General features: G+C 41.1%; 8 protein-coding genes across 8 annotated transcripts; all 8 read right to left on the bottom strand.

The window, feature by feature from the left end:
* Positions 1–1,474: 1,474 nt before the first annotated feature.
* On the bottom strand, positions 1,475–4,058 carry LOC143022362 (uncharacterized). Its single transcript, XM_076180516.1, has 5 exons — positions 4,030–4,058; positions 2,991–3,286; positions 2,191–2,264; positions 1,877–1,987; positions 1,475–1,765 (listed from the first exon to the last, which is right to left on the bottom strand). The coding sequence occupies exons 1-5, from the start codon at positions 4,056–4,058 to the stop codon at positions 1,475–1,477; spliced, it is 801 nt and encodes a 266-aa protein (XP_076036631.1).
* A 117-nt stretch (positions 4,059–4,175) lies between these two features.
* Positions 4,176–4,901, bottom strand: LOC143022361 (uncharacterized). Its single transcript, XM_076180515.1, has 3 exons — positions 4,890–4,901; positions 4,649–4,750; positions 4,176–4,536 (listed from the first exon to the last, which is right to left on the bottom strand). The coding sequence occupies exons 1-3, from the start codon at positions 4,899–4,901 to the stop codon at positions 4,225–4,227; spliced, it is 426 nt and encodes a 141-aa protein (XP_076036630.1). The 3' UTR covers positions 4,176–4,224.
* Positions 4,902–7,832: 2,931 nt separating this feature from the next.
* LOC143022360 (cuticle protein 8-like) lies at positions 7,833–9,478 on the bottom strand. The gene is made up of 3 exons (XM_076180514.1): positions 9,455–9,478; positions 8,236–8,337; positions 7,833–8,123 (listed from the first exon to the last, which is right to left on the bottom strand). Exons 1-3 carry the CDS (start codon positions 9,476–9,478, stop codon positions 7,833–7,835), a joined length of 417 nt encoding a protein of 138 aa, XP_076036629.1.
* A 1,320-nt stretch (positions 9,479–10,798) lies between these two features.
* Positions 10,799–11,451, bottom strand: LOC143022359 (cuticle protein 21-like). The gene is made up of 3 exons (XM_076180512.1): positions 11,440–11,451; positions 11,202–11,303; positions 10,799–11,089 (listed from the first exon to the last, which is right to left on the bottom strand). Exons 1-3 carry the CDS (start codon positions 11,449–11,451, stop codon positions 10,799–10,801), a joined length of 405 nt encoding a protein of 134 aa, XP_076036627.1.
* A 2,587-nt stretch (positions 11,452–14,038) lies between these two features.
* On the bottom strand, positions 14,039–14,694 carry LOC143022358 (cuticle protein 21-like). The gene is made up of 3 exons (XM_076180511.1): positions 14,683–14,694; positions 14,442–14,543; positions 14,039–14,329 (listed from the first exon to the last, which is right to left on the bottom strand). Exons 1-3 carry the CDS (start codon positions 14,692–14,694, stop codon positions 14,039–14,041), a joined length of 405 nt encoding a protein of 134 aa, XP_076036626.1.
* A 2,557-nt stretch (positions 14,695–17,251) lies between these two features.
* LOC143022357 (uncharacterized) lies at positions 17,252–18,395 on the bottom strand. The gene is made up of 4 exons (XM_076180510.1): positions 18,366–18,395; positions 18,044–18,127; positions 17,650–17,751; positions 17,252–17,542 (listed from the first exon to the last, which is right to left on the bottom strand). Exons 1-4 carry the CDS (start codon positions 18,393–18,395, stop codon positions 17,252–17,254), a joined length of 507 nt encoding a protein of 168 aa, XP_076036625.1.
* Positions 18,396–21,511: 3,116 nt separating this feature from the next.
* LOC143022395 (cuticle protein 21-like) lies at positions 21,512–22,162 on the bottom strand. The gene is made up of 3 exons (XM_076180559.1): positions 22,151–22,162; positions 21,910–22,011; positions 21,512–21,802 (listed from the first exon to the last, which is right to left on the bottom strand). Exons 1-3 carry the CDS (start codon positions 22,160–22,162, stop codon positions 21,512–21,514), a joined length of 405 nt encoding a protein of 134 aa, XP_076036674.1.
* A 2,739-nt stretch (positions 22,163–24,901) lies between these two features.
* On the bottom strand, positions 24,902–25,562 carry LOC143022172 (cuticle protein 21-like). Its single transcript, XM_076180273.1, has 3 exons — positions 25,551–25,562; positions 25,310–25,411; positions 24,902–25,192 (listed from the first exon to the last, which is right to left on the bottom strand). Exons 1-3 carry the CDS (start codon positions 25,560–25,562, stop codon positions 24,902–24,904), a joined length of 405 nt encoding a protein of 134 aa, XP_076036388.1.
* Positions 25,563–26,266: the final 704 nt, after the last annotated feature.

Here is a 26,266-nt window from a genome sequence, read left to right as displayed (position 1 = left end):
CAGATTTTATCAAGTACTTGAGGAAATTGGAAAACTTGGACTTTCACATTGGAAGAATGGAGAGAGAGAGAGAGAGAGAGAGAGAGAGGTGATATAATAATCATATAAAGAACAGAGACAGGAATTAAAAAATAACAAAGATATCTTTGTATGGAATAAATGAACAACAAGAGGCATGTGGCACCTTTCCATGATGTTGTTTCTACTCACAGGGTTTTTTTTTTCATAAGACAATCTTCATTGGAGGACACGAAGGGGACGCCCACAGAATTCATGGCTGGGGTACCTTGATCGAACCTGTCGAGAGATGTTTGGAGTGGGAACGGTGGCCGAATAGGAGCTTCATTGGAGAGACCGTGGGGACTGTCGCCGGCGTGTGTATAAACCAACGCACTCCCTTGTGTATGCCCCCAATTGACGATGTGTCACAGAACAGTCGCTGACTCCCTTCGATACAGTGACTCGAGTGCTACAACTAGTACCCCCAACGACTCCGAAACAACTTGAGCATCATCGACAAAGGTGTCAGTGTCTTAAGTGTTGCCAATGGATGATCTGCAATAACACTAATAGACAAATCTTTTCAATACTCAATCTATTCAGGTGTTGAAAGGTGTTTGGGTGAGGACGTAGCCCTGATTTACTCTTGATAAAACAGATTATAAAAAGAAAAAGAAAAGTCTAGAATGTCTTTGAACGTTCATTTTATCTAAGGATCGCATGTGGCTAGTGACCAGTGGTCACAATAATTCACATATACATAGTGACAGTCATGATTTTCCTGTGGGTGTCAATAAGATGAAAAGAATATTGGTTGTCGTCACGGACAATCTTAGTTGATGTCTGGTTTACATTCCGGAAAGATATATATATATATATATATATATATATATATATATATATATATATATATATATATATATATATATATATATATTTATTTTTTCAACTCTGAAGTAGTGATGAACCATACGATAGCATGGGACATCATAATGATGGATACGATTTTTATCAACTGGATTGATGATATAAGAACTGTGTGATGCACCTAGGTATACACAATCACTACTGTAAATATGATGCATTTGCACACAATTAATGGACAATAACAATTCCTTGTGTCAGTTTGCATTTTTTTTTTAGTTGGGACAAACCTTTTCCTTACTTCTGGTCATGATGAATGAAAGATTCTAGGGCGGGAGATCCGGCTTCCCATATCCTTCTTCATATGCATGTGAAAATATTTCGACTACTTCTCGAAACATTGTTATATGGGTTAACATCATTTTAACTCCATCTTGTAAATTCATATTAGAGGGAGTTTCTAGTGACTGGTATTTTCCCAGGGAAGTCTAATCAAAACAATGGAGTTTGATCTTCTTGTTTTATTTATGGCTCAATAATTTATCTCATTCCTATGCATACACATAATATGCATAAATATCTGGAATTGGACATCATAATCAATTATGGCTTAGGCGTATGTAGGACGAGGGGTGGTGTATGCAGGACGAGGGGTGGTGTATGAAGCACGAGGGGTCGTGTAGGTGGGTTCGGGGTAGCGGGCCTCTCCCTCGTAGTTGACCTGAGCCACGAAGCCAGAGTCTCCGTTGACGGTGTAGTCGACCCTTCTGAGGCGACCGTCGGGCTGGAGGACGTAGTAGGCTCCCTGTGTGTCGTAACCGTCACGGGACTCCTGGTGACCGAAGTCGTTACCGGAGTACTCGTCCTTCACCTCCCAGTTGAAGTCGTACTGTGCTGGACCCTGCAAGATGTCAGATTCAAAGTCTATCATACGAACATACCGAAGAAATTCTCACTTGATCGTTGTAATAAGCCTTCCACGTGATATTTTAGAGAAAATGTATATACTCACTGAAGGAGCAGGTGCAGCTTGTCCATAGACAGGAGCTGGACGGTTGTAGGAGGGAATGCTATCGCATGTGGCCACAACAGCCAGAGCGGCGAGAAGGACGACCTGATTGAAAAGAAATAAGTATCACTCCAAGAATTATCATAATCAACACCTTTTGGTTCCAATAATATACACAGCGACCGTTAACACTGGTAATGCTTATGTTATCAAAGTCCTAAAGTAATGGAACACGCACCTTAAGAGCCATGTTGATGATGGAGGAGGAACTGATACATACCGACACTCGTGTTGACTTATATACTCATGATACCAACCTTGTTGATGACGTACATGATGGGTGTGTCTTCTGCTCCAGTGGACAGGCCTCTGTTCACACTGCCCTCGGGGCCTCAGCAAAGCAAAGTCATTAAAATGTGAACGAGAGTACTGGACATAATCGTCTTATATTTCCAGGCTGTGCTACCTATTCATGCCCTTCATTATAGGTAACTATTTTATCCTTTCTTACTTGATTTATAGGAGCAATCGAGTATGCCTACAATATAAATGACATAATGATAATACATTCAGATCCTTTGAGGTGGTAATGTATGAGCTAGCGTCAGAAAAAGTCCACAGCCTTCTTCCCCAAGGAACTATCGATACAGTGAGCATATTAGTTTTGCTTCCTGCACCTGTAGAATATGTAGTTTTGGTTGTTATAAATTGTGGAAACATGCACACCCAAAATGTAAATGAGAAAAATAGAGGCAATATCAAAAGCAGCAACCATAGACTTATAAGAAATGCGAAGAGAGGCTGGAAAAAATGGGACTCCCCAAGTTGGAAGACTGAAGAGAAAGAGATGATATAATAATGGTTTTCAGAACAAGGAAAGGAATAAAAAATCGGCAGAGACCATATGTTTTCATGAAATGAAAGATCAATAAGAGGAATTAAAGACGTTTCAAAATGTGTTAGGAAGCATTGCTTTCTACATATATGCATAACTTGATGGAAGACATTAAGACAAATAATCTATGCCAATAACATAGATTATTTTAAGACAAAGCTCATAAGCCAAGATATACTGTAGAGACGGGACCTTACAAACACACATCCAGTACAGTCTTACGTAGTCCTCCATATTTATCAACATCGAGTGAGTTTGTAAAAGTATGAGTTATCCCAATCCTCCGAAAGACTTCCTGGCATGACCCACCACCGTTAGATACTGTACTACCAAGGTCTGTGAAGCTCCCCAAAACACGAATGCCATCACTACATGTATGAACGGTCTCATTCAGATTGTCATTGAAATCTTGGACCATCGTCTTTGTCCAGGGTTTATGGAGTCCCAGCAAACATCTTGTGCAGAAAGCTTCTTGTGTATTGAGTCGAGGGCTGCAACCTTCAATGACTCCGCAAGAACTAAAGCATAAACGACATAAAAAGGGTCAATGACCTTAGTCTTTTCATTGGAAAATCTATATTAAAAGTGAAAGACAACTCTCTTCAATGGTCAGCCCATTCAGGTGTTGAGAGGTGTTGGGGTGAGGACGCACTTCTACCTTACTCCTGAATTATAATGTTGTAAAACGGAACAGTAAAGTCCAAAATGTCTTTGACGTTCTTTATCTATGGTGATCACATATTACAAATGACCAATGTTGTGGACACTTCTAGGAAGAGTGACAGTCAGGATGTTCCTGTGTGTGCTGATGAGACGAAAAGAGTGTTGGTTGTCGTCATTGGCAATCTTAGCTGACGTCTGTTTCGTTTACATTTTGGAAAGAAATTCTAGGGTCCTGCTCCTCTGTTCAAACTGGGCAGTACAGATGAACCACGTGATAAGATGGGGCAGTATAATCATAAATACGATTTCTATCAACTGAATAGATGATATGGGAACTGGTTGATAAAACACCTTAAATAATTGTAAAGTGACACACCTAGACATACACAATCGCAACTGTATATATGATTCATATTTGCACAATTCATGAATCATTACGGTTGCTTGAGTCAGTTTGCCGGTTTTCAATAGAAAGAAGCTATCATCAAATATCAAAGATTGGTTGATACTCATTTCCATATTTTCGGAATGTTAAAATATTTGGACTATTTCTCGAAACATGGTTACATGGGTTACCATGTCTATATAGTGGACTAACATCATCTCATCTCCATTTTCTTCATTCATATTAAAATGTGCTAGATTTGATTAGTATTTTTCTCCGGGCAAGTATAATCAAAACAATGAGAATTGATCTCTTTCTCCTTTTATTTGTGGCTCAATAAATTATTTCATTCCTACGCATACACATAGTATGGATTTTCTCGCATTGAATATGCTAATCAATTATGATTTAAGCATATGTAGGTTGAGGGGTGGTGTATGCAGGACGAGGGGTGGTGTATGCTGGACGAGGGGTCGTGTATGAAGCACGAGGGGTCGTGTAGGTGGGTTCGGGGTAGCGGGCCTCTCCCTCGTAGTTGACCTGAGCCACGAAGCCAGAGTCTCCGTTGACGGTGTAGTCGACCCTTCTGAGGCGACCGTCGGGCTGGAGGACGTAGTAGGCTCCCTGAGTGTCGTAACCGTCGCGGGCCTCCTGGTGACCGAAGTCGTTACCGGAGTACTCGTCCTTCACCTCCCAGTTGAAGTCGTACTGAGCTGGCCCCTGCAAGAAATCAAATTCAAAGGCTAATATGCGAACGCATTAAAGAAGTTCTCATCTGATCATTGTGATACATTTTCCACACGATATTTTAGAGGAATGCAGATGTACTCACAGAAGGAGCAGGTGCAGCTTGTCCATAGGTGGGAGCTGGAGGATTGTAGGAGGGAATGTTATCGCATGTTGCCACAGCAGCCAGAGCGGCGAGAACGACGACCTGGTTCAAAAGGAATAATTGTTACTCCGTGAATTATCACAATCAACACCTTTTGATTACAACGACATATATAACGACCGTTAACACTGGCAATGCTTGTGGTATCAAAGTGTTCGATTTGGGATAGAGGAGCACGCACCTTGAGAACCATGTTGATGATGGAGGAGGAACTGATGCAGACCAACACTCATGATGACTTATATACTCGTGACACCAACCTTGTTGATGATGTAAGTGGTGGGTGGGTTTTCTTCTCCCCCGGGCAGGTCTCTCTTCACGCGGCCCTCGGGGGCTCAGCAAGCAAGGTTATTGAAAATCTGAATGGGAGCATTGAACAAAATCGGTTTGGATGTCCAGGTTGTTCTACTATACATGTCAAAGATAATCAACAACTGAAATAGTTTTAGTTAAAATCAATATGGGTCCATTTGAATGTATAGAGATGAACACTAGACGCAGTGATGATGCAGTCAGATCCTCTGATGTGTTAAGTAATGTCTGTCACATATTCAGAATAAATCCATAGCCTGCTTTACTACAAAACAGTTGGTACAGCGAGGAGATTAGTTACACCTCACGCACCGGTAGTACCTTTTGATTTTGTTTTCACAAATTATGGTAATGATATAGGCTACCTCAATAAAAACAAAAGAGCGGTCGTGAAAATTTACACACACATACATAAAGAAACAAATATCCTGTATATAAGAAAGATATATATTAGAAAGAGCAGCAACCACAATGATAACATTCACAATGAGAGAAAATGACAACTGCCGAGAAGTAAGTCAGGAAAACACATTGTTAGGACCAAGTCCTTATTGGTAAAACATTAGCTCATTCAGGGTTTATCAAGTACTTGAGAAATTGGAAAACTGGGACTTCCGACATTGGAAGAATGGAGAGAGAGAGAGAGAGAGAGAGAGAGAGAGAGAGAGAGAGAGAGAGAGAGAGAGAGAGAGAGAGAGAGAGACAGAGAGAGAGGTGATATAATAATAATCATATCTAGAACAGAGGGGGTGTTGACTTATATACTCATGACACCAACCTTGTTGATGACGTACATGATGGGTGTGTCTTCTGCTCCTCTGGACAGGCCTCTGTTCACACGGCCTTCGGGGCCTCAGCAAAGCAAAGTCATTACAAATGTGAACGAGAGTACTGGACACTATCGTTTTATATTTCCAGGCTTTGCTACCTATGCATGCCCTTCATTATCAGTAACTATTTTATCTTTTCTGACTTGATTTGTAGGAGCAATCGAGTATGCCTACAATATAAATGACATAACGATAATACATTCAGATCCTTTGAGGTGGTAATGTCTGTGCTAGCGTCAGAAAAAGTCCACAGCTTTCTTCGCCAAGGAACTATCGATACAGTGAGCATATTAGTTTTGCTTCCTGCACCTGTAGAATATGTAGTTTTGGTTGTTATAAATTGATGAAACACACACACACACAAAATATGAATGAGAATAATAGAGGCAATATCAAAAGCAGCAACCATAGACTTATAAGAAATGCGAAGAGAGGCTGGAAAAAGTGGGACTCCCCAAGTTGGAAGACTGAAGAGAAAGAGATGATATCATAATGGTTTTCAGAACAAGGAAAGGAATAAAAAATCGGCAGAGACCATATGTTTTCAGTAAGAGACCACAGTAAAGGAATTAAAGACGTTTCAAAATGTGTCAGGAAGCATTGCTTTCTACATATATGCATAACTTGATGGAAGACATTAAGACAAATAATCTATGCCAATAACATAGATTACTTTAAGACAAAGTTCATAAGCCAAGGTATACTGTAGAGACGGGACCTTACAAACATACATCCAGTAGAGTCTTACGTAGTCCTCCATAGATATCAACATCGAGTGAGTTTATAAAAGTATGAGCTATCCCAATCCTCCGAAAGACTTCCTGGCATGACCCACCACCGTTAGATAATGTATTACCAAGGTCTGTGAAGCTCCCCAAAACACCAATGCCCTCACTACATGTATGAACGGTCTCATTCAGATTGTCATTGAAATCTTGGACCATCATTTTTGTCCAGGGTTTATGGAGTCCCAGCAAACATCTTGTGCAGAAAGCTTCTTGTGTATTGAGTCGAGGGCTGCAACAATGACCTTCAATGACTCCGCAAGAACTAAAGCATAAACGACAAAAAAGGGTCAATGACCTTAGTCTTTTCATTGGAAAATCTACAGTAAAAATGAAAGACACTTCAATGGTCAGCCCATTCAGGTGTTGAGATGTTGGGGTGAAGACGCACTCCTACCTCACTCCTGAATTATCATGTTGTAAAACGGAACAGTAAAGTCCAGAATGTCTTTGACGTTCGTTATCTATCATGATGACATATTACTAGTGACCAATGTTGTGGACACTTCTAGGAAGAGTGACAGTCAGGATGTTCCTGTGTGTGCTGATGAGATGAAAAGAGTGTTGGTTGTCGTCACTGGCAATCTTAGCTGATGTCTGTTTCGTTTACATTTTGGAAAGAAATTCTAGGGTCCTGCTCCTCTGTTCAATCTGGGCAGTACAGATGAACCACGCGATAAGATGGGGCAGTATAATCATGAATACGATTTCTATCAACTGAATAGATGATATGGGAACTGGGTGATAAAACACACCTTAAATAATTGTAAAGTGACACACCTAGACATACACAATCGCAACTGTAAATATGATTCATATTTACACAATTCATGAATCATTACGATTGCTTGAGTCAGTTTGCAGTTTTTCAATAGAAAGAAACTATTATCAAATATCAAAGATTGGTTGATACTCATTTCCATATTTTCGGAATGTTAAAATATTTGGACTATTTCTCGAAACATGGTTACATGGGTTACCATGTCTATATAGTGGACTAACATAATCTTATCTCCATTTTCTTCATTCCTATTAAAATGTGCTAGATTTGATATGTATTTTTCTCCGGGCAAGTATAATTGAAACAATGAGAATTGATCTCTTTCTCCTTTTATTTGTGGCTCAATAAATTATCTCATTCCTATGCATACACATAGTATGCATTTTCTCGCATTGAATATGGTAATCAATTATGATTTAAGCATATGTAGGTTGAGGGGTGGTGTATGCAGGACGAGGGGTGGTGTGTGCAGGACGAGGGGTCGTGTAGGTGGGTTCGGAGTAGCGGGCCTCTCCTTCGTAGTTGACCTGAGCCACGAAGCCAGAGTCTCCGTTGACGGTGTAGTCGACCCTCCTGAGGCGACCGTCGGGCTGGAGGACGTAGTAGGCTCCCTGAGTGTCGTAACCGTCGCGGGACTCCTGGTGACCGAAGTCGTTACCGGAGTACTCGTCCTTCACTTCCCAGTTGAAGTCGTACTGTGCTGGGCCCTGCAAGAAATAAAAATCAAAGGCTAATATGCGAACGCATTAAAGAAGTTCTCATCTGATCGTTGTGATACATTTTCCACACGATATTTTAGAGGAATAGATATGTACTCACAGAAGGAGCAGGTGCAGCTCGTCCATAGGTGGGAGCTGGAGGATTGTAGGATGGAATGCTATCGCATGTGGCCACAACAGCCAGAGCGGCAAGAAGGACGACCTGGTTCAAAAGGAATCAGTATTACTCAGTGAATTATCACAATCAACACCTTTTGATTACAACGACATATATAACGACCGTTAACACTGGGAATGCTTGTGGTACCAAATTATGGTAATGATATAGGCTACCTCAATCAAAACAAAAGAGCGGTCGTTAAAATTTACACACACATACATAAAGAAACAAATATCCTGTATATAAGAAAGATATATATTAGAAAGAGCAGCAACCACAATGATAACATTCACAATGAGAGAAAATGACAACTGCCGAGAAGTAAGTCAGGAAAACACATTGTTAGGACCAAGTCCTTATTGGTAAAACATTAGCTCATTCAGGGTTTATCAAGTACTTGAGAAATTGGAAAACTGGGACTTCCGACATTGGAAGAATGGAGAGAGAGAGAGAGAGGCAGAGAGAGGTGATATAATAATCATATCTAGAACAGAGACAGGGGTTAAAAAGTAACAAAGATCTCTTCGTATTGGACGAAAGACCAACAAGAGGTATGTGGCACCATTCCATGATGTTGATCCTACTCATAGGGTTGTCTCTGCATAAGACAATCTTCGATGAAGGAGAAGAGTGGGACCCCCACAGAATTATTGGCTGCAGCACCTTTATCGAACCTCTCGAGAGATGTTTGTAGTGGGAACGGTGGCTACATAGGAGCTTCATTGGAGAGACCGTGGGGAGTGCCGCCGGCGTGTATATGTTACAGTAAGAACACGTACCTAGGGATTACGCGTAATCCCTGAATGTTTATTCAGTGAATACGCGTAATCCCCGTTTCACTAACCTAACCTAACCGAACCTAACCGAACCTAACCGAACCTAACCGAACCTAACCGAACCTAACCGAACCTAACCTAAACTAACCTAACCTAACCTAACCTAAGGTTAGGTTAGGTTAGGTTAGTGAAACGGGGATTACGCGTATTCACTGAATAAACGGTTAGTGAAACGGAGATTACGCGTATTCACTGAATAAACATTCAGGGATTACGCGTAATCCCTAGGTACGTGTTCTTACTGTAACATATATAAACCAACGCACTCCCTTGTGTATGCCCCCAATTGACGATGTGTCACAGAACAGTCGCTGATTTCATACAAAGTCAATGTAGCCATATTCCATGCTTCTCCAAAGACTGTCGGTACCAAAGACGTTGAGACGCCACTTCGAGACAGCGTTCAGTGTCCATATTTCACAACCATACAGAAGAAAAGAGAACACAAGAGGCTTAAAGATTTGGATCTTGGTTCTCTCCCATAAATACCAACAGCATTATATACTCTGGTTGAGTGAATCCATAAAACCATGGGCCATGGCAATTCTCCAGACACAACCCACCATTGTTATATACTACACTACCAACGCATGTGAAGCTTTCCAAGACATTAATTTTCTCATCACATGTATGGACAATCTGAGCGGTGTCATGCAGCTAGCCCCAGAAGACATGAACCTTCGTCTCGGTCCAGGAGTCCCATCCGTCTCCCCCTTCGATACAGTCACTCTAGTGCTACAAACAGGACCTCCAACGACTCCTCAACAACTAGAGCATCATCGACAAAGATGTCAATGTCTTAAGTGTTGTCAATGGATGATCTGCAATAACACTAATAGACAACTCTGTTCAATACTCAATCCATTCAGGTGCTGAAAGGTGTTTGGGTGAGGACGTAGTCCTGATTTGCTCCTGATTAAACAGATTGTAAAAAGAAATCGCAAAGCCTAGAATGTCTTTGAATATTCGTTACATCTAAGGATCGCATGTGGCTAGTGACCAGTGGTCACAATATTTCACATATACAAAGTGACAGTCAGGATGTTCCTGTGGGTGTCGATAAGATGAAAAGAATGTTGGTTGTCGTCACGGACAATCTTAGTTGATGTCTGGTTTACATTCCGGAAAGATATATTTATTTTTTCAACTCTGAAGTAGTGATGAACCACACGATAGCATGGGACATCATAATGATGGATACGATTTTTATCAACTGGATAGATGACATAAGAACTGTGTGATGCACCTAGGTATACACAATCACTACTGTAAATATGATGCATTTGTACACGATTAATGGACCATAACAATTCCTTGAGTCAGTTTGCATTTTTTTCAGTTTGGAGAAACCTTTTCCTTACTTCTGGTCATGATGAATGAAAGATTCTAGGGCGAAAGATCTGGCTTCCCATATCCTTTTTCTTATGCATATGAAAATATTTCGACTACTTCTTGAAACATTATTATATGGGTTAACATCATTTTAACTCCATCTTGTAAATTCATATTAGAGGGAGTTTCTAGTGACTGGTATTTCCCCAGGGAAGTCTAATCAAAACAATGGAGTTTGATCTTCTTGTTTTATCTATGGCTCAATAATTTATCTCATTCTTATGCATACACATAATATGCATAAATATCTGGGATTGGACATAATCAATTATGGCTTAGGCGTATGTAGGACGAGGGGTCGTGTATGCAGGACGAGGGGTCGTGTATGAAGCACGAGGGGTCGTGTAGGTGGGTTCGGGGTAGCGGGCCTCTCCCTCGTAGTTGACCTGAGCCACGAAGCCAGAGTCTCCGTTGACGGTGTAGTCGACCCTTCTGAGGCGACCGTCGGGCTGGAGGACGTAGTAGGCTCCCTGTGTGTCGTAACCGTCACGGGACTCCTGGTGACCGAAGTCGTTACCGGAGTACTCGTCCTTCACCTCCCAGTTGAAGTCGTACTGTGCTGGACCCTGCAAGATGTCAGATTCAAAGTCGATCATACGAACACACTGAAGAAATTCTCACTTGATCGTTGTAATAATCCTTCCACATGATATTTTAGAGAAAAAGTTATCTACTTACAGAAGGAGCAGGTGCAGCTCGTCCATAGGTGGGAGCTGGAGGGTTGTAAGAGGGAATGCTATCGCATGTGGCCACAACAGCCAGAGCGGCGAGAAGGACGACCTGATTAAAAAGGAATAAGTATCACTCCAAGAATTGTAATCAGCATCTTTTGGTTGTAATAATATACACAGCGACCGTTAACACTGGCAATATCTATGGTATCAAAGTCTTAAAGTTGCAGTAGTGGAGCACGCACCTTAAGAGCCATGTTGATGATGGAGGAGGAACTGATACATACCGACACTCGTGTTGACTTTTATACTCATGACACCAACCTTGTTGATGACGTACATGATGGATGTGTCTTCTGCTCCTGTGGACAGGCCTGTGTTCACACGGCCCTCGGGGCCTCAGCAAAGCAAAGTCATTACAAATGTGAACGAGAGTACTGGACACAGTCGTTTTATATTTCCAGGCTGTGCTACCTATGCATGCCTTTCATTATCAGTAACTATTTTATCTTTTCTGACTTGATTTATAGGAGCAATCGAGTATGCCTACAATATAAATGACATAGCGATAATACATTCAGATCCTTTGAGGTGGTAATGTATGAGCTAGCGTCAGAAAAAGTCCACAGCTTTCTTCCCCAAGGAACTACCGATACGTCGAGTATTTTAGTTTTACCTCCTGCACCATTAGAATATGTAGTTTTGGTTGTCACAAATTGTGGAAACACACACACACAAAATATGAATGAGAATAATAGAGGCAATATCAAGAGCAGCAACCACAAACTTATAAGAAATTCGAGGAGATACTGGAAAAAGTGGAACTCCCCAAGTTGAAAGACTGAAGAGAAAGAGGTGATATAATAATGGTTTTCAGAACAAGGAAAGGAATAAAAAATCGGCAGAGACCATATATTTTCAATAAGAGACCACAGTAAAGGAATTAAAGACGTTTCAAAATGTGTTAGGAAGCATTGCTTTCTACATATATGCATAACTTGGTGGAAGACATTAAGACAAATAATCTATGCCAATAACATAGATTACTTTAAGACAAAGTTCATAAGCCAAGATATACTGTAGAGACGGGACCTTACGAACATACATCGAGTACAGTCTTACGTAGTCCTCCATAGATATCGACATCGTCATATATTCTGATCGAATGGGTTTATAAAAGTATGAGCTATACTAATCCCCCCGAAAGACTTCCTGGCATGACCCACCACCGTTGGATAATGTACTACCAAGGTATGCGAAGCTCCCCAAAACACCAATGCCCTCACAACATGTATGGACTAACTGAACGGTCTCATTCAGCTTGTCAGTGAAGTCCTGGACCATCGTCTTGTTCCAGGAATTGTGGAGACCCAGCAAACATCTTGTGCTGGAGGCTTCTTGTGCATTGACTCGAGGACTGTAGGAAGGACCTACAATGACTCCGCAAGAACTAAAGCATAAACGACAAAAAAGGGTCAATGACCTTAGTCTTTTCAATGGAAGATCTGCAGTAACAGTGACAAACAACTCTCTTCAATACTCATCCCATTCAGGTGTTGTTGAGAGATGTTGGGGTGAGGACGCACTCCTACCTCACTCCTGAATTATCATGTTGTAAAACGGAACAGTAAAGTCCAGAATGTCTTTGACGTTCGTTATCTATCATGATGACATATTACTAGTGACCAATGTTGTGGACACATCTAGGAAGAGTGACAGTCAGGATGCTCCTGTGGGTGCTCATGAGATGAAAAGAGTGTTGGTTGTCGTCACTGGCAATCTTAACTGACGTCTGTTTGGTTTACATTTTGGAAAGAAATTCTAGGGTCCTGCTTCTCTGTTCAAACTGTGCAGTGCAGATGAACCACGCGATAAGATGGAGCAGTATAATCATGAATATGATTTCTATCAACTGAATAGATGGTATGGGAACTGGGTGATAAAACACACCTTAAATAGTTGTAAAGTGACACACCTACTAAGTATTTCAGCGGCTTTGACCCATCGTTTTTCGCTCATATTTCCGAAATAACCATTCACATCAGCATGATATATTAGCACAGCCTAATTCACACCCTGCCCTAATTTTTGACATTATAGTGCATTCACAAGTTTATTTAATTACGGCGTTTACTCTTGATATTAAGTGTGTCGTAGCCGACACCCGTGAAGTAAATCGAACAAGTGAAGTTGGGATGAGGATGGGATACACGAGGTATTTTGTGATGACGTCACAACTTCACTTGTGACGTCGTGACACACTTAATATCAAGAGTAAACGCCGTAATTAAATACACTTGTGAATGCACTATAACGTCAAAAATTAGGGCAGGGTGTGAATTAGGCTGTGCTAATATATCATGCTGATGTGAATGGTTATTTCGGAAATATGAGCGAAAAACGACGGGTCAAAGCCGCTGAAATACTTAGTACATACACAATTGCAACTGTAAATATGATTCATATCTACACAATTCATAAATCATTACGATTGCTTGAGTCAGTTTACAGTTTTTCAATAGAAAGAAACTATTATCAAATATCAAAGATTGGTTGATACTCATTTCCATATTTTCGGAATGTTGAAATATTTGGACTATTTCTCGAAACATGGTTACATGGGTTACCATGTCTATATAGTGGACTAACATAATCTTATCTCCATTTTCTTCATTGATATTAAAATGTGCTAGATTTGATTAGTACTTTTCTCCGGGGAAGTATAATTAAAACAATGAGAATTGATCTCTTTCTCCTTTTATTTGTGGCTCAATAAATTACTTCATTCCTACGCATACACATAGTATGGATTTTCTCGCATTGAATATGGTAATCAATTATGATTTAAGCATATGTAGGTTGAGGGGTGGTGTATGGAGGACGAGGGGTGGTGTATGAAGCACGAGGGGTCGTGTAGGTGGGTTCGGGGTAGCGGGCCTCTCCCTCGTAGTTGACCTGAGCCACGAAGCCAGAGTCTCCGTTGACGGTGTAGTCGACCCTTCTGAGGCGACCGTCGGGCTGGAGGACGTAGTAGGCTCCCTGTGTGTCGTAACCGTCACGGGACTCCTGGTGACCAAAGTCGTTTCCGGAGTACTCGTCCTTCACTTCCCAGTTGAAGTCGTACTGTGCTGGGCCCTACAAGAAATCAAATTCAAAGGCTAATATGCGAACGCATTAAAGAAGTTCTCATCTGATCATTGTGATACATTTTCCACACGATATTTTAGAGGAATAGATATGTACTCACTGAAGGAGCAGGTGCAGCTCGTCCATAGGTGGGAGCTGGAGGATTGTAGGAGGGAATGCTATCGCATGTGGCCACAACAGCCAGAGCGGCGAGAAGGACGACCTGGTTCAAAAGGAATAAGTATTACTCCGTCAATTATCACAATCAACACCTTTTGATTACAACGACATATATATCGACCGTTAACACTGGGAATGCTTGTGGTATCAAAGTGTTCGAGTTGGGATAGAGGAGCACACACCTTGAGAGCCATGTTGATGATGGAGGAGGAACTGATGCAGACTAATGCTCGTGCTGACTTATATACTGATGACACCAACCTTGTTGATGACGTAAGTGGTGGGTGGGTTTTCTGCTCCGGTCAAGTCTCTCTTCACACGGCCCTCGGGGCCTCAGCAAGCAAGGTTATTGAAAATATGAACGAGAGTATTAGACAGAATCGTTTTGGATCTCCAAGTTGTTCTACTATACATGCCAAAGTCGATCAACAGCTAAAATAGTCTTGGTTAAAATCATTATGGGACCAATCAAATAAACATACAACGTAACTAGTCTCCTTGAATGTATAAAAATTAACCCTAGGCGCATTGATTATGCCGTCAGATCCTCTGAAGTGTTAAGTAATGTCTGTCACATATTCAGAATAATTCCATAGTCTGCTTTACTACAAAACAGTTAGTACAGCGAGGAGATTGGTTACACCTCACGCGCCAGTAGTACCTTTTGTTTTTGTTTTCACAAATTATGGTACCCCAATATAATTATGGCTACCCCAATATAAGCAAAAGAGACATCGTTAAAATTTACACACGCATACACACACGCATAAACAAACAAACTAGCATCCTGTATATAAGAAAGATGTATAATACAAAGAGCAGCAACCACATTGATAATATTTGCAACGAAAGAAAATGACAACTGCTGACAAGTAAATCAGGAAAAAACACAGTGTTAGGACGAAGTCCTTATTGATACAACATTAGCTTATTCAGATTTGATCAAATACTTGAGGAGAAATTGGAAAACTGGGACCTTCCACATTGGAAGAATGAAGAGAGAGAGAGAAGGATTTTGGTACCAAAGACGTTGAGACGCCACTTCGAGTCAGCATTCAATGCCCATATTTCACAGCCATACAGAAGAACAGAGAACACAACAGGCTTGAAGATTTGGATCTTAGACCTCTCCCATAAATATAAACAACATCATATACTCTGGTTGAGTGAGTCCATAAAACCATGTGCCATGGCAATCCTCCTAAGGACTTCTTGACACAATCCACCACTGTTATATACTACACTACAAACGCATGTAAAGCTTTCCCAGACATCAATTTCCTCATCACATGCATGGATAAACTGAACGGTGACATGCACCTAGCCTCCGAAGATATGGACCTTCGTCTTGGTCCAGGAGTCCCATCCGTCTCTCCTTTCGATGCAGTTGTGGTGTACATGTACCCCACAAGTATGCTTGTAGGTACAAATTGATGCATGATGAGTTGGGTGGTAGTCTGACCTGACTCAACGCTCGAAGGCTAGGATGGGTCACCCCAATTGGGTCTGGTCTGGTCAAGGCGTCAGATCGGGCCTGAGTAAATATACTGCCTGCCCAGAGTGGGCAGTTATCTAGATTCTCATACTGTATTCATACCCAGACAGTTTAGTCATTCTACCTCTGTACTGTAGCTTGTCGCTAGGCCTTCGCGGTCGTTCTCCCACGTGGGGACCACGCCATGTCAGTCCTTAGGCCGACGCACAAGTATCCACCAGAATAAAGCGCATAAGCCAAAAAGAGTGTCAGTGTCTCCCTACGTCACCTTGTCCAGTAACATACACCTGTATGTTACAAAGTGATTCGAGTGCTACAACCAATACATCCAACGACTCCGCAACAACTAGAGCATCATCAACATAGGTGCCACTATCTAAAGTGTTGTCAATGGATGATCTGCAGTGACACTAATAGACAACTCTGTTCAATACTCAATCCAATCAGATGTTGAAAGGTGTTTGGGTGAGGACGTAGTCCTGATTTACTCCTGATTAAACAGATTGTAAAAAGAAACAGAAAAGTCTAGAATGTCTTTGAACATTCCGCTCCGTACACCTAAGGAGCGCATCTGGCCAGTGACCAGTGGTCACAATAATTCACATATAGGAAGTGACAGTCAGGATGTTCCTGTGGGTGTCAATAAGATGAAAAGAATGTTGGTTGTCGTCACGGACAATCTTAGTTGACGTCTGGTTTAAATTTCGGAAAGATATTCTCAGGTTATGTTTTTTCAACACGATAACATGGGACGTCATAATGATGGATACTATTGTTACCAACTGGATAGATGATATAAGGACTGTACGATGCACCTAGGTATATAAAATCACCAGTGTAAATATGATTCATTTGCACACAATTCAAGGGGCATGACAATTCCTTGAGTCAGTTTGCATTTTTTCAATTGTGAGAAACCATTTCCATACATCTTGTCATTACGTAGGAAAATATTTTAAAGCTGATCTAGCTTCCCATATCATTTTTCATGTGCATGTGAGATTATTTCGACATTCCTTGCAACATTATTATATGGGTTACCATAGTTATATAGTGAATTAATATAATTCCATCTCCATCTTGTGGATTCGTATTGACGGGAGTTGCTAGTGATTAGCATTTTTCCAGGCAAATCTAATCAAAACAATGGGATTTGATCTTCTTGTTTTATTTCTGGCTCAATATGTTATCTTATTCCTATGCATACACCTAATATGCATAAATATCTCGGATTGGACATCATAATAAATTATGTCTTAGGCGTATGTAGGACGAGGGGTGGTGTATGCAGGACGAGGGGTGGTGTATGAAGCACGAGGGGTCGTGTAGGTGGGTTCGGGGTAGCGGGCCTCTCCCTCGTAGTTGACCTGAGCCACGAAGCCAGAGTCTCCGTTGACGGTGTAGTCGACCCTTCTGAGGCGACCGTCGGGCTGGAGGACGTAGTAGGCTCCCTGTGTGTCGTAACCGTCACGGGACTCCTGGTGACCGAAGTCGTTACCGGAGTACTCGTCCTTCACCTCCCAGTTGAAGTCATACTGCGCTGGGCCCTGCAAGAAATAAAATTAAGAGAATATAATACCAACAGATTGAGGAATACTTAATCGTTGTGTTCAATCGCCCACATGATATTCCAGAAGAAGAGACATCTACTCACAGAAGGAGCAGGTGCAGCTTGTCCATAGGTGGGAGCTGGAGGGTTGTAGGAGGGAATGCTATCGCATGTGGCCACAGCAGCCAGAGCAGCGAGAAGAACGACCTGGTTGAAAAGGAATAAGTATTACTTCGAGAATTATCACAATATACACCTTTTGATCACAACAACATATATAGCGACCGTTAACACTGGCAATGGTTTAGGTATCAAAGTCTTCTATTGGCAATAGAGGACCACACACCTTGAGAACCATGTTGGTGATGGAGGAGGAACTGATGTAGAACGTTGTTCGTTCGGGTTTATATACTCATGACACCAATCTCGTTGATGACGTAAGTGGTGAGTGGGTCTCCAGCTCCTCCGGACAGGTCTCTCTTCACGCGGCTTTCGAAGCCTCAGCAAGCAAGGTCACCAGAAACATGAACAAGAGTAGTGGACAAAATCGTTTTGGATCTCCAGGTTCTGCCACACTTAAAAACTAAAATAATTGCAACTTAAGTATTTTTTAATCAACTTGATCTATGTGACTAATCTACATAAGTGGTCGATTTAAGTGTGTGCATGAGCGTTGGCAAGAATTTTGGAATGATGGGGAAGGAATTTTGTAGGTAGGATGACAATTTACGTTGGGGCACAATTAAAGATATTTCACATATATGGTTAATGGTATCAGGCTATATCAAGATGCATTCTTCATTTTGGCCATATATATTTACATTATCTACATGAGTTACATCTTCAGTCATACATTGACACACTATAACTTAAACATTTAACGAAATTTTACGTGACGAATCGGCAAAGTTTCAAACACACCTTGATTTTCTACGGGGAGGGGGAGGGGGTAACTGTCCCCCTCCCTGCTCCCTGCCCCCCGGACGCCCATATGTGTATAGAGGTGAACAATAGGTGTTAGATCCTCTGAGGTGGTGGGGGTGTTAAGTAATGTCTGTCCCAAATTCAGAATAAGTCCATAGCCATCTGCACTACATAACACTCGGTACAGCGAGGAGATTGGTTACCCCTCACGCACCAGTGGGACCTAATGATTTTGTTTTCACAAGTTGTGGTAATGATAAAGGTTAACCCTATGAAAGGAAAAGACTCGTCGTTAAAAATTACACACACACATACCCACATATAAGCGCACAAAAAAACTCACTCATTGTTAATATATATGTATATATATATATATATATATAATATATATATATATATGTGTGTGTGTGTGTGTGTGTGTGTGTGTATATATTTATATATATATATATGTATATATATATATATATGTGTGTGTGTGTGTGTGTGTGTGTGTATATATATATATATGGATAAGTATTTTAGACAAATTATTTGTATATATTATTATGTATATATATATATATATATATATATATATGTATGTATGTATGTATGTATGTATGTAATATGAGGATCGGATGAAAATGAGACTACGTCTTCTGTAGCTACGTGAAGTGTGGTCGGGGACTTGCAGAGTCCTTTTGTACGATCGTACGTAGCTCGGTTGCTAGCGTCGTGACTTCGCGATTATGCACGCACAGGTCAGGACACGAATCCCTTGGCAGAGCTTCTAAAATCTCCAATATATATATATATATATATATATATAGACATATATATATATATATATATATATATATATATATATATATATATATATATATATGCTAATAAGAACACGGGTACGTGTGTTCACCTATGCAAAGTAGACCACTTGGAAAAAGAAACTAACGAAGCAGAGCGCTTTCGTATATACATCTTCAGTGCAACTAGTACTAGTTACACTGAAAAGCGCTCTGCTTCGTTAGTTTCTTTTTCCAAGTGGCCTACTTTGCATATATATATATATATATATATATATATATATATATATATATAAATATATATATATATATATAAATGTAAATATATATATATATACATATATATATATATATATATATATATATATATATATGTATATGTATGTATGTATATGCAGCAACTACATTCATAAGACACGTGAGGAGAGAAAAGGGAAATTACAGATAAGGAGCTTTAGCTCTGGGAGGAGAACGTGTCGCCCCGTTCACTTCGACGCCTTCCCCCACTTACTCTCTGTGCTGTGGATATGTCAGAAGTCAGACAGACACTCAGGGCATGTAATACTGTATATCGTGTATCATGCCATGCCTATAGATTCCATGTATCCTTATATAACCTTGCTGCATATCTTACAGTACGTATGCTAAGGTCTTGTCTAAGTCACATATGTACTTTAGTTCCTAACATGAACATAATATTCCTATGTTTTTATCTATGTATGTCATCATTTTGTTTGCATTACCCTTGTTAAAGCCTTTGATCCAATTGAACACCTCTATTACATCACCCCACACTCTGCGTCTTTTCAGAGAGTGTATTTTAAGGTGCCTAAGCCTCTCTTCGTAAGGCAAATTTCTGAGTCCAAGTTTCGTTTTGGTCATTTTTTTCTGTACTGATTCTAGTGAATTGATGTCCATTCTGTAGGACGGAGACCAAAACTGTACAGCATAGTCAAGGATGAGTCCAACTATCGCAAGATACAGTTTGATAATTATCTCTGCACTTCTATTCGTTACCGTCCTAGTAATGAAACCTAATGCTCTGTTAGCTTTATTCCTGGCGCTAATGCACTGTTTCTTGGTTTTAAGGTCCGGACTCACTAGAACTCCCAAGTCTCTCTCGCACTCAGTTTTCTCTAAAAGCGTGTTATCTAAACTGTGTCTATTTTCGGGGTTGTTTATCCCTACGTTTAACACACTACATTTAGAGATATTGAAGTTCATTTGCCATTTCACCGACCATGTGAACAGTTTGTTAAGATCATCCTGCAGAATCTCTGCGTCGTCTCCTGACCTAATTAGGCGTCCTATTTTAGTGTCGTCCGCAAACTTACTAACATCACTATTTATCCCATCGTCTAAGTCGTTTATGTACATAATGAACAACAAAGGATCCAAAACCGAGCCCTGGGGAACCCCACTAGTAACATTGCCCCACCTAGAGTTGACTCCATTTATGGTGACCCTCTGTTTTCTGTTACTGATCCAAGCTCTAATCCATCCTAACACTTTTCCTTCTATGCCATGGGCTTTGATTTTATTTAGTAGTCTCTGGTGTGGTACCTTGTTGAACACTTTGCTAAAGTCAAGGTAAGTCACCTCGTAATTACCATAGTTATCTTACACCTTATATACTTTAGTGTAAAAGTATAGAAGATTAGTCACACATGACTTACCCTTGGAGAAATCATGCTGTGTGTCTCAGAAAGAACTACAGCAACATCGGCAAATAGAAAGAAGGGTTAATGACCTTAGTGTTGCCAGTGGATGTTCTGCAATGCTACTCATAGATAACTATCCAATACTAGGTTTCATGAAGGTCTATGACGGTTTGGGCGTAGAAGACGCACCCCCACCTCACTCTTGAATTAATAAGTTGTAAAAAGAACCAGCAAAGCTGGAATGGTTTTGGCGTCATTTACCTATGAATAACACATCGGGCTAGTGATTGGTTTTATGGTCACTTAAAAAGAGGATCACAGTCAGGATTGCTCCAATGGATGCCTGTGAGATGAGAGGAAAACTGGCTGTCACCACGGACATGCAGACCTGACATCTGTGTGAGTTGCATTTCAATTTACTATGCCTATAACTTGATTTTTTGTCTCATCTTGTGAATTTATGATAAGGCCAACTGCTAATCAAAACAATGGAGGTCGCTCTCGTTTTGTTTTATTTCTGGTTCAATAATTTATATCATTCTTACGCATACACCTAATATGCATAGATATCTTGGATTGGATGTGTTACTCAATGAGGACTTAGGCGTATGTAGGACGAGGGGTGGTGTATGCTGGACGAGGGGTGGTGTATGAAGCACGAGGGGTCGTGTAGGTGGGTTCGGGGTAGCGGGCCTCTCCTTCGTAGTTGACCTGAGCCACGAAGCCAGAGTCTCCGTTGACGGTGTAGTCGACCCTTCTGAGGCGACCGTCGGGCTGGAGGACGTAGTAGGCTCCCTGAGTGTCGTAACCGTCGCGGGACTCCTGGTGACCGAAATCATTACCGGAGTACTCATCCTTCACCTCCCAGTTGAAGTCGTACTGTGCTGGGCCCTGCAAGAAATAAAATTAAGAAACTATTATACGAACAGATTGAGGAGCACTTAATCGTTGTGTTCAATCGCCCACATGATATTCCAGAAGAAGAGACATCTACTCACTGAAGGAGCAGGTGCAGCTTGTCCATAGGTGGGAGCTGGAGGGTTGTAGGAGGGAATGCTATCGCATGTGGCCACAGCAGCCATAGCGGCGAGAAGGACGACCTGGTTGAAAAGGAATAAGTATTACTTCGAGAATTATCACAATATACACCTTTTGATCACAACAACATATATAACGACCGTTAACACTGGGAATGCTTGTGGTATCAAAGTGTTCAAGTTGCAGTAGTGGAGCACGCACCTTGAGAGCCATGTTGGTGATGGAGGAGGAACTGATGTAGAACGTTGCTCGTTCGGGTTTATATACTCATGACACCAATCTCGTTGATGACGTAAGTGGTGAGTGGGTCTCCAGCTCCTGCGGACAGGTCTCTCTTCACGCGGCTTTCGAAGCCTCAGCAAGCAAGGTCACTAGAAACATGAACGAGAGCAGTGGACAAAATCGTTTTGGATCTCCAGGTTGTGCTACACTTAAAAACTAAAATAATTACAACTTAAGTATTTATAGTTAACTTGATCTATGGGACTAATCTACATAAGTGGTCGATTTAGGTGTGTGCATGAGCGTTGGCAAGAATTTTCGAAGGATGGGGAAGGAATTTTGTAGGTAGGACGAAAATTTATGTTGGGGCACAATTAAAGATATTCCACATATATGGTTAATGGTATCAGGCTATATCAAGATACACACTTCATTTTGACCGTATATATTTACATTATCTATATGAGTTACATTTTGACTTTCATCAATCATACACTTACACACTATAACTTAAACATTTAAAGAAATTATACGTGACGACCGACAAAATTTCAAGCACACCTTGAGTTTCTATGGTGGGGGGGAGGGTAACTGGGAGGGAGACATGTCGCTCTGTTCACTCCGACACCTTCCCCCAATTATTCTCTGACCTGTGGATATGTCAAAAGTCAGACAGACACTCAGGGCATGTAATACGTATCACAGTCTAATGTGTATCATTGTGACCATCTATGGTTCCCTTTCACTACTCTGTTGTCGTCTATATGTGACGTCTTTCTTTCGTGTTTTTACTTTTTACTTTTATTCCACCACTGTCGTTGTTACGTATGATTAGTCACTCACTATTTTCTTCTGTAGGCCCCATGCCTCAGATCATCCGACTTAGTCAAGTTCCACTTAGTGTAAGTATAGGAGAAGAGTATTTAAAAGGTTGAGATCTTTTCCTTGATTTTCTTCATGAATTCTTCTACACGTGATTCTCTTAGTTACACCAGAGGACTCCCGTCAGGAATCCTCAATTTGGGTACTAGGTCAGTTCTGCAATGACGTCATGATTTCTTTAGTCCAATGATTTTTAATTTTATATTCAAGAACTTCCCCTAAGGGCGAGATCTTACAATCGTGAACTAATTGAATTTTCTTCTCCTCCACCCTTTCTCCAATCAAAACAACTATTCAGTTAATCTCGAAATCAACGCACATGCTGACTTAGTTTGCATATTGTTACATCATCATAAAAAGGAACATTATACAGCAATGAAATCGGGTCCCCGGCGACTGTAAACATTGGACAGAGAGTGAGCTTGTGCAACTCCTTCGCTTACGAACTGTTGTTTACCAAACACTCAACTCATAAATGTGAAAATCTTGCCATCTAACCCCTCTATCTACCGCATTTGTCTATGTCTACGAGCCTCATCTACGAGCCTCTTACAATTATACCATGCCTATAGATTCCATGTATTTTTATGTAACCTTGCTGCATATCTTACAGTACGTATGCTAATGTCTTGTCTCAGTCACTTTTGTACTTCAGTTCCTAACATGAACATAATATTCCTATGTTTTATCTATGTATTTCATCATCAATATTAATTGACAACTTTCCACTCCCGAGCGGTCCAATGGTATGTTTCGCATTAGTTCGATTATCGTACCGCTAGTGCCTCCACGCAGCCATATTGTAAATGTCGCTAGTACTATAACCATATTCGTCACTGTTGTTCTGGATTATCCTTGCAAGCCTTATCAACAATACGAAACGAACAATCCCCTTTGCAACCACTTTTGCTGTTCCAAACACATCTCGACAGGATCGGTCGACTTGTCCTAGCTACGACTTATGTGGGTGTCTGTTTTGCCTCCTCTGAGGGTTGTTTCTTTATGGAGATCACTCTGTGAGTTAAATCACATCAGGGAATCGTGCTACATGTCCATACAGCTGGAGTTCACGTTCGCAAAGTATGCTGGCTGGTGATAAATCCTGACTGAATATCACGGAATTGTCTTTGAATTGATACAAAGTCAGTCTAGCGATATCCCACGTTTCTCTAAAGGTACTTGGTACCAAATATGTTATGATGCCTCTTCAAGTCAGCATTCAGTGCCCATGTTTTATACCATTACACTAAGACAAAGGACACAAATGGCGAAGGTTTTGCTCTTCGACAGAGCCATATACTCTGAATTAGGGAGTCCATAAAGCTATGGATCATGTTAATCCTTCGAAGGACTTGCTGACATGACCGACCACTGTCATGTACTAGAACACAAAACATAAGAATGAAGGAGACGGCAAGAGACCATGAGGCCTACACTAGGCAGTTTCATGTCCATTACCACCTGTCATCCCCATCCATAAAGTTGTCTAACCGTTTTTTAAAACAATTGATAGTTTCAGCGCTCACTACTAGTGATCGGTATTATGGTGACTTAAAAAGAGAATAACAGGATTGATCCAATGGATGCCTGTGAGATGAGAGGAACATTGGCTGTCACCACGGACATACAGACCTGACATCTGTGTAAGTTGCATTTCAATTTACTATGCCTATAACTTGAATTATCTTTTTACTCATCTTGTACATTTATGATAAGGTCGACTGCTAATCAAAACAATGGAGGTCGCTCTCATTTTCTTTTATTTCTGGTTCAATAATTTATATCATTCTTACGCATACACCTAATATGCATAGATATCTTGGATTGGATGTGTTACTCAATGAGGACTTAGGCGTATGTAGGACGAGGTGTGGTGTATGCTGGACGAGGGGTGGTGTATGAAGCACGAGGGGTCGTGTAGGTGGGTTCGGGGTAGCGGGCCTCTCCCTCGTAGTTGACCTGAGCCACGAAGCCAGAGTCTCCGTTGACGGTGTAGTCGACCCTTCTGAGGCGACCGTCGGGCTGGAGGACGTAGTAGGCTCCTTGGGTGTCGTAACCGTCACGGGACTCCTGGTGACCGAAGTCGTTACCGGAGTACTCGTCCTTCACCTCCCAGTTGAAGTCGTACTGCGCTGGGCCCTTCAAGAAGTCAGATTTAAGACCCTTATGCGAACACACTGAAGAAACTCTCAATTAATTATCATTATAATGGCAAATTGTTCACATGATGTTCTGAAAGAAGAGAGATCAACTTACAGAAGGAGCAGGTGCAGCTTGTCCATAGGTGGGAGCTGGAGGGTTGTAGGAGGGAATGCTATCGCATGTGGCCATAACAGCCATAGCGGCGAGAAGGACGACCTGGTTGAAAAGGAATAAGTATTACTCCCACAATTATCACAATATGCACCTTTTGATCACAACAACATATATAGCGAACGTTAACACTGGCAATGCTTATGGTATCAAAGTGTTCAAGTTGTAGTAGTGGAGCACGCACCTTGAGAGCCATGTTGATGATGGAGGAGGAACTGATGTAGAACGTTGCTCGTTCGGGTTTATATACTCATGACACCAATCTCGTTGATGACGTAAGTGGTGAGTGGGTCTCCAGCTTCTGCGGACAGGTCTCTCTTCACGCGGCTTTCGAGGCCTCAGCAAGCAAGGTCACTAGAAACATAAACGAGAGCAGTGGACAAAATCGTTTTGGATCTCCAGGTTGTGCTACACTTAAGAACTAAAATAATAACAACTTAAGTATTTTTAGTTAACTTGATCTATGGGACTAATCTACATAAGTGGTCGATTTAGGTATGTGCATGAATGTCGGCAAGAATTTTCGAATGATGGGGAAGGAATTTCGTAGGTAGGACGAAAATTTATGTTGGGGCACAATTAAAGATATTACACATATATGGTTAATGGTATCAGGCTATATCAAGATGCACACTTCATTTTGGCCGTATATATTTACATTATCTATATGAGTTACATTTTGACTTTCATCAGTCATACATTGACACACTATAACTTAAACATTTAACGAAATTATACGTGACGACCGGGAACGGTTTCAAACACACCTTGAGTTTAAAAGGGGGGCCAACTGCCCACCTCGCCCCCTGGACGCCCATGGGTGTATAGAGGTGAACAATGGGTGTAGTGATGATGCAGTCAGATCCTCTGAGGTGGTGGGGGTGTTAAGTATTGTCTGTT

The sequence above is a fragment of the Oratosquilla oratoria genome, chromosome 44 (assembly GCF_046742065.1).
Source record: "Oratosquilla oratoria isolate Oo_2021 chromosome 44, ASM4674206v1, whole genome shotgun sequence".
Taxonomy (NCBI): domain Eukaryota; kingdom Metazoa; phylum Arthropoda; class Malacostraca; order Stomatopoda; family Squillidae; genus Oratosquilla; species Oratosquilla oratoria.
The sequence above is the reverse complement of the archived record's forward strand: the minus strand, read 5'-3'. Positions and strand labels throughout refer to the sequence as shown.

What these genes read in the sequence shown, in the direction of transcription:
- LOC143022360 (XM_076180514.1), bottom strand. Translation starts at nt 9,478, where the DNA reads ATGGAATATGGCTACATTGACTTT. An exon ending in AATATGGCTACATTGACTTT is followed by an intron (nt 8,338 to 9,454) that starts GTATGAAATCAG and finishes CTTTTGAACCAG; the next exon opens with GTCGTCCTTCTTGCCGCTCT. An exon ending in GAGCTGCACCTGCTCCTTCT is followed by an intron (nt 8,124 to 8,235) that starts GTGAGTACATAT and finishes TATTTCTTGCAG; the next exon opens with GGCCCAGCACAGTACGACTT.
- LOC143022172 (XM_076180273.1), bottom strand. An exon ending in AAGCTGCACCTGCTCCTTCT is followed by an intron (nt 25,193 to 25,309) that starts GTAAGTTGATCT and finishes GACTTCTTGAAG; the next exon opens with GGCCCAGCGCAGTACGACTT.
- LOC143022357 (XM_076180510.1), bottom strand. Translation starts at nt 18,395, where the DNA reads ATGACTGAAGATGTAACTCATGTAGATAAT. An exon ending in ATGTAACTCATGTAGATAAT is followed by an intron (nt 18,128 to 18,365) that starts GTAAATATATAT and finishes CAATTATTTTAG; the next exon opens with TTTTTAAGTGTGGCAGAACC. An exon ending in AAGCTGCACCTGCTCCTTCT is followed by an intron (nt 17,543 to 17,649) that starts GTGAGTAGATGT and finishes TATTTCTTGCAG; the next exon opens with GGCCCAGCGCAGTATGACTT.
- LOC143022358 (XM_076180511.1), bottom strand. An exon ending in GAGCTGCACCTGCTCCTTCA is followed by an intron (nt 14,330 to 14,441) that starts GTGAGTACATAT and finishes GATTTCTTGTAG; the next exon opens with GGCCCAGCACAGTACGACTT.
- LOC143022395 (XM_076180559.1), bottom strand. An exon ending in AAGCTGCACCTGCTCCTTCA is followed by an intron (nt 21,803 to 21,909) that starts GTGAGTAGATGT and finishes TATTTCTTGCAG; the next exon opens with GGCCCAGCACAGTACGACTT.
- LOC143022361 (XM_076180515.1), bottom strand. An exon ending in AAGCTGCACCTGCTCCTTCT is followed by an intron (nt 4,537 to 4,648) that starts GTGAGTACATCT and finishes GATTTCTTGCAG; the next exon opens with GGGCCAGCTCAGTACGACTT.
- LOC143022362 (XM_076180516.1), bottom strand. Translation starts at nt 4,058, where the DNA reads ATGAATGAAGAAAATGGAGATGAGATGAT. An exon ending in GAAAATGGAGATGAGATGAT is followed by an intron (nt 3,287 to 4,029) that starts GTTAGTCCACTA and finishes TTTATGCTTTAG; the next exon opens with TTCTTGCGGAGTCATTGAAG. An exon ending in TGATAAATATGGAGGACTAC is followed by an intron (nt 2,265 to 2,990) that starts GTAAGACTGTAC and finishes TGCTTTGCTGAG; the next exon opens with GCCCCGAGGGCAGTGTGAAC.
- LOC143022359 (XM_076180512.1), bottom strand. An exon ending in GAGCTGCACCTGCTCCTTCT is followed by an intron (nt 11,090 to 11,201) that starts GTAAGTAGATAA and finishes GACATCTTGCAG; the next exon opens with GGTCCAGCACAGTACGACTT.